The 6,855-nt window shown below is 43.4% G+C and overlaps 1 protein-coding gene across 1 annotated transcript; it reads right to left on the reverse strand.

Annotated features, from left to right (window-relative positions):
* Positions 1–214: 214 nt before the first annotated feature.
* On the reverse strand, positions 215–4,115 carry LOC125545936 (OVARIAN TUMOR DOMAIN-containing deubiquitinating enzyme 1-like). The gene is made up of 9 exons (XM_048709990.1): positions 3,630–4,115; positions 3,489–3,536; positions 2,500–2,556; positions 1,923–2,072; positions 1,717–1,836; positions 1,116–1,198; positions 971–1,026; positions 791–894; positions 215–708 (listed from the first exon to the last, which is right to left on the reverse strand). The coding sequence occupies exons 1-9, from the start codon at positions 4,098–4,100 to the stop codon at positions 460–462; spliced, it is 1,338 nt and encodes a 445-aa protein (XP_048565947.1). The 5' UTR covers positions 4,101–4,115; the 3' UTR covers positions 215–459.
* Positions 4,116–6,855: the final 2,740 nt, after the last annotated feature.

Consider the following 6,855-nt stretch of genomic DNA (forward strand, 5'->3'; position numbering starts at 1 on the left):
TAACCAGCAGTATGTCCCAACAAAAGAAATAATGCTGCACAAGTATATGCATATCTGCTTCATTAGGATAGGCAAGGAAGATCGTCCGCACTGCTGTGTACAAAACGGGCAAGACATGTCCACCAAACCTGCGTCTTCCATAACATACCAACAGACCAATTCATATCATGATATCAAGAATGGATATGATTAGAACTGTTAAAGATGGACGGAATTAACAAGTTGGAATGTCATCTGATCACAGAAGATTCACAGTACACCAGCCAACAATTCAGACAAAGCACAGCACGAGTTCTTCCTTGTCAATCTTCTGACAAGGGAGCAGCCAGTTTGTGCCAACAGAAGAAGAATGCACAAGTGTATAATATGGGTACCCAGTTTGTCTAACTCTACCACCTAAACTCAGCAACATCCAGCAGAATGTGTTGACTTCCAACTCTAATCAGCAGGATGATTTCTTCAGGAGGTCTGCTGACTTGAACTCTCGGTAGGAGGAGCGTGTGGGTAGAGGACGTCGTAGTGATTGCCTGTGTACAGAAGCGTCACACTCACATGGGGAACTCCAGGTCCAGGACCGGTGTAGATATCCTGAGCAGGTCCTCCATTGAGTTGCTCCACTCTAAGTGGTACCTCAAGCGCTTCGGCCAAGGCCGTCATCATAACATGGTCCGCGTACTGACGAGATGGAGTGACGTGCTGAAAGCACCACTGTTTGTAGAGCAACAGGTCAGGTAAAATGTCGAAGAATGGATGCACTGGAAATTTAGCAAGGTGAGATGCTGATACTGACATCTTTCAGACTGTAACGTCTATCGAGCCCTGGTATACGCGGCTCATACTGCTTCCCGTGCGAGCATATCCAGATAGCTACTACTAATCTGAGGAAAGTAAGAACTAACCAATAAAATGTATCAGAAACATGAATTATGATGAACAGAAGGAAATATAAGTTCAAGGGTGTTTTTCTCACTGTCTTCCGTCGTATCATAACTTCTGAAGAACTCGAGAAGTTTCTCTTTGCGGTAGCTAAAAAGGGAATAAATTATGACAATGAGGTGGAATGCATTCGGCTACAATACTTTGTTGGAAGTGCAGAAAACAAGCGAATCAAAAACCTGCTAGTTGATGCTATGCTGTTCCACTTCCACCTGCCATGCCTCTTCCATCTCTTTACTTTCTTAATCAGCTTCTTAAATGCCTGAAAGAATCAGCGACTCAAATAGTTCAGTGGAATATCATTACACATAGGTTACAATAATACATACAGAATATTGATCCATAGCAAGATAAGAAAGAACACAGCTAAGACAACTCGCCTGAGAAGTGTCAGTCATTAAGCATATATAGCTTAGGAACAAAACAGTGAGATGGCTACATAATAATAACCAGTGTATTGTTGCAGTACTCAAACGAGCATAAAATTATGTTATTTCCCTGTTTATATTGCTGTTGTTATTGCAAGTAAAATTATGTTAAGGCCGTATTTACGATCGGGTTGTTAAGGTCACAATAAACTTCAAATTTGAGCTTGTGCCAACAGTGTAAAACTGCAATGGCATGCCACTACTGTAAGAAATTGTGCATCCCCTGCAAATGACAAACAAAGATAGTGAGATGCCAGATCCAGCTTGAAGTGTACTGTAACCTGAAGAGAATCATCCCTCACAGGCATGTTTATATGTAAGAAACAACAAATATGGAGAAGCAAGAACTTACTCTGTAGCTCCTGGGAAATTCAGAGGTCCATCTAAGATCTGCGTGTTGCACAGACACTCTTTTAAGAGCATCAAGGAGACGGTGTTCCTCATGTGTGTCGTGCCTATCAAGAACTTGCTCCTGTTGTACATTTGCATAAACAGAGAAAAATAAGTAAACCTACATCCTATACTAAGGAAAAGAGAGGAGAACAATTAGTTGATTACCAGGTAGGAAAATATGAAGCTCCTGTAGAAACACTCCCCATCTCCAGTCACCCGTCTAAATTTTGAATAGGCATCAAGATGGTCCACTCCTTGTCCCGTAGCCAAATCAGAAACCAAATAATACTTTCTGACTTCAGTCATGGGATGTGTCTGCAACAAACAGTGTAAATACAGGAATTCAAATTACACTGATTAGAACATGGAAAAACATATTTTAAAATATGACGAGGAAATTTTGTTTTTGTTCCAATTTTTGGGTTTCATGTTCTCTGGAAATGTTTGAAACCACCAGCATGTATAATCCCATCATTGATATTGGTTGTGTTCAGTAAGAAAAGAGGAAAATATCTATTAACGTCTGATAAACCCAACAACAGTACACATATGATTCAGGTTTTCTCGGACTATCACAACCAAGAGTTAACAACAATGTAGTATTTATAAAAGAGAACATAATCCTACTGGAGAGTTGGATTGTACAGGAACCACGAACCACAGTATCATGTGATCAACTTTGATCCTGATATTTCATGCACTTCCATTTTGAAAAATTACAGAAGGCCAAATGGGGTCAAACCTGGTGATTCACATGTTGTGAATAGTGCACATAACCTGGTGATTCTCCATGAAAAAACTGTTTGATAAGAAAACAAAGTTAAAGTTCAGACATTCCGACAGCCATACAATTGCACATAATCAACATGAAGATCAAGCGTTTCAAAACAAGAAATAAGTGAATAAAAAGCCAATGGGATTAACAAACAAGAATGTAATAGCAAGACCACGAAATGTGCGTATCCAAAACTTCTTGGTTCCTGGCAACTATTTACATGGAATAATATTCTGAGGCTTCTGAGCCAGTTGGTCCCAGTCGACCAAATGGTGAAACTTCTTGACCAAATTCTGGAGTAAGTAGTCAGTGATTTTGCATGTAAACAGCAAATGATTTACAGAAATTATGTCCAGTTATGCAGTCTTGAACTAGTGTCTAGATTAAATTTTCTGATAACAAAATCTTTTGACAGAGGAAGCTCATACATTTGACTTCAGGCTCTGTTACTAAAAGGCTCCCGTAATCAGGGCACAACCTCATGATTTCCCCGCATTTTACAGACAACAATTTCAACAGGATAGCCATTTGTTTAAAATATGATGCCAGACTGAGAGAAGACCCACGAGTCCACGACCAACAATGAATGTGTACTGCTGGCAAACTAAAATACCCAAGGTTCCTCCTATACACTGAAAACTGATACATTTGATACGGCTGCGAGATGTCTTGCCAAAAATATCACAGCAGCAGCAGCCACTGCCAAGGCATGACCCTCATATTTCCCCACATTTTACTGTTGCAATCATATATGGTATCCCACTAACTAGAATAATCATTTAGCGCAACGAGCTGCTCAAGATTCTGCTTCTATTACAGAACTTCGAACTGTCCCCAACATTTGCCCAAGATGCTGCCCCTATTACTCTGGATCATCCCCAACATTTCAACAAACGTAGAGATCACAATTCCACATCCCGAACGGAAATGGAGGTCCAAGATTCAGGCTATAATACCTTTCTAAGATTGTTCCAGAGCTCCCCTATGGCGTGCGACGATTTCACCTGCTCAACAGAAACCAAGAAACGCTCAAGAACGCACTCCAGAGACGCCGAGAAACAACAGAATGCCGGGAAACGCGAGATACGCGCCATCACCTGCGCCTTCTCCGGCCTCTTCCTCTTGCCCGCCCCCTCAGCCAACGGCCCGCCCGCCTCCTTGATGGCCGTCTGTTCCTGTAGCATCTGCTGGAACACCACACTGCAGTTGAACGGCCCGGCTCCGGCGGCCGCGGCGTCGGCGCCGTCGGGGCTGCTGCTGTCGGAGCTCGGAGGAGAAGGCGCCGAAGAAGGAGCTGCGGGGTCGATCCCCTCGCCCTCCCGGTCGACCCCCGCCGCCGCAGCGGAGCACGAGCCTCCGGCCTGCTCGCGGCCCCGCTCTTCCTGGGGCCGCTCGAGGGGCGCTGCAGGGGGGAGAGGTGGTGGTGAGGTGGAGGAGGCATCGGCCGCCACGGCGCTCGGGTAGGCGGAGGCGGCGGCGGCGTCGGAGGAGGAGTCCCCGTGCTGCCCATGGGCCGGCTCTGCTGTCCCTGTACCGGACCCCGTCGCGGCGGGAGAACCTTGGCTCATTACGCTGCTGCGGGAAGGACCCTCGTGGCAATTGGGATAACGTGAGGGGGGTGAGGAAGAAATGTCCCGAGGGTGTGGCTGGCAATCTGGAGAAAGTTGGCGGTTATTTATAAAGGTGGTACGGTATGTGGTGAGTTTGGCCGGAGACGGGAAATTGGAACGACGGTTTGGTCGTTTGGAACGACGGTGAGTTTTAGCTTGTTTGGTTGCGTGTGTGAGTATTGTTTTTTTGAGATAAAACTTGCACTTTATATTGATTAATGAACATCAGTACAAAGTTCATAGCGAATACATTCCGGAATCACATCACGGCAAAAAAACCTAAAAATAATTTACAACATACTCACAACTACTTCCTTCGTTTTTAAATATAAGTCTTTTTAAACATTTCAAATTGACTATAACATACGAATGTATGTAGACATATTTTAAAGTGTAGATTCACTCATTTTGCTCCGTATGTAGTTATTTATCCAGTTATTTAGAAACAGAGGGAGTACAAGCTAACTTGTGTGCCAATATATTCAAGTGAATTGCAAAAAACCACCACATTTGAAGTTGAAGCATCCAATTGCCACCACATTTGTTATGCGTCCCAAAAATCCACCACTTTACTTGTAAATTTTCTCAATAAAAACAAATGACCGGTTTGCCGCAGTTAACACGATTTCTGACTAGGCTGGCCCACCCGTCAGGTGCCACGTGGGCGAGGCCAGACGGCGAGTGGGTTGACGGCCGTTAGGGCTGTCGGTACAAAACAGAGCCCCCACTCCCCGCCGCTCACACTCCACTCCACTCGCACACTCTCTCACTCTCACTCCTCTGCTTTGTCCCCTGTTGCTGCCGCCGGAGGCACGGTTCCCTCCCCGCCGTAGAAGATGCCGTCGTGGAAGGATGGAGAGCAGAGCAGCGATGAGGAGGAGCTGCTCGGCATGGATCTGGAGCAGCACTGGGTAAGATATCTGCTTTGCACCTAGGGTTAGGGTTAGGGTTCAAGTGTTCTTCGATTTGAGACCATGTTTGGAGCAGTTGCTATCTTTTCTGTGGTTCACTAGTGTGCTACAATGCAGGCGAACCCTGGCACCACTATAGATGCATCCTTCTGTGGTAGAGCTGCAAATGCAAGCATCACATGTAGACTGCACTTGGCCCCATGCATGAAATATGTTGCATTTGAAGGAAAGGACACTGAGAGGAGGTTCTATGGATGTGCTGTTCCTCAGGTCAGTAAATTCAGTGGTAGTTAGTCTGCAAATTCAGTTAATTGTGTTAGTGGTAGTTAGTCTGCAGTAAATTCAATTAATTTGGACTATCTGCAGTTGCAACAATCAAATGTTAGTTTGTATGCAGTAAATTTGCACTGTTTGTAGTAAATTTGGTAGTTAGTATGTAGTAAATTTGGACTGTCTGTAGTTGCTGTCAGTAAATTCAGTTAATTATGTTAGTGGTAGTTAGTCTTCAGTAAATTTAGTCATTTTGGACTGTCTGTAGTTGATGAAACATGTTTTTAACAGTGATTTTGCAAGCATCAGTTTCTGTCAGTAAATTAAGTAAATGAAACATGTTTAGGACATTGATTTGAACTTGAAGTTTCCTGAATGTCTATTGTATCTGCAAGTATGACTGAATCACTGGATATCTCATCTATTTTCTTTTTGAAGTTAGCATATTTTTTTTCTAATACTTGATGCAGGATGGTATTGACTGTGGAGTTGCTCAGTGGGTTGATGCCCCATGGCCTTCTATTCTGCAAAGATGTTTGGAGAAGATATGGGAGATGTTTCATGAGGAGAATTGTGGCAGAGTGATTGACCATGAGAAGTATAAGAAAGAGTTGGACAAGGTGAACAAGCAGTTGGATACACTTGGGGTTCAGTACAGTCAGCTGGTTGAGGATGTCACCAAAATGTTTGATTGGGCAGATCAGAACAACAGGGTCATGAGTGATGAAGAGTTCAAGCAGAAGCAGATGGACGTGGACAAGGACATGGAGAAGCTAGCTATCAGCAAGGAGAAGGATAGTGCTGACTTTGGCAAGATGAAGGAGATGGAGAAGCTGGCTCAGGAGCTGAAGGAGATGAAGTTCATTCTTAGGTCTCAGGGGGAGATCATTAGGAACACAAGGAAGGAGAGGGATGAGATGAAGAAAGAGAGGGACTGGCTGATAGAGGAGAAGAAGAAGCTGGAGTTTCTGGTGGGTGATCTTATGAAAGCTGGTCATGGCAACAAGGACAAGCTTGCCAAGATCAAGTCAATCCTTGATGAGTGAACAATGTTGTTCATCACCTCAGTTATGTTAAACTAATATGTGGCCTTGGAACAATATAGCTGGCCTTGGGGTTGTATATTTTGGGAATCCCCTAGTTATGTAATGACTGTGATGTTTATCTGCAAAACTACCTCCAGTTAATTTATGTAATGTATGTAATGACTAGCTGCAAAACTACCCCAGTTATGTAATGTTGTTAGCTTTCTATAGTAAGAGCTATGCTATTATGAATCTGCAATTATTAATCTGCTTCTTTGGACTACATGGTGAATGGTCAAGACCAACTGGGCATGGCCAAATTGGGCAAATGCTTACATGATGTAAATTTTTGATCACATAAAGCACAAAGATATGCATTTAACCTTTAGGGTACAGAATCCTAATAATCCAAAAATATGCATAGTGCACTCACCATCTAGGATTTATTACATTGCACTCATCAACTGATTTGATACATAGATAGATAGCAAGGTAGATCTAGGAGCA

Source organism: Triticum urartu, chromosome 3 (assembly GCF_003073215.2).
Source record: "Triticum urartu cultivar G1812 chromosome 3, Tu2.1, whole genome shotgun sequence".
Taxonomy (NCBI): Eukaryota; Viridiplantae; Streptophyta; class Magnoliopsida; order Poales; family Poaceae; genus Triticum; species Triticum urartu.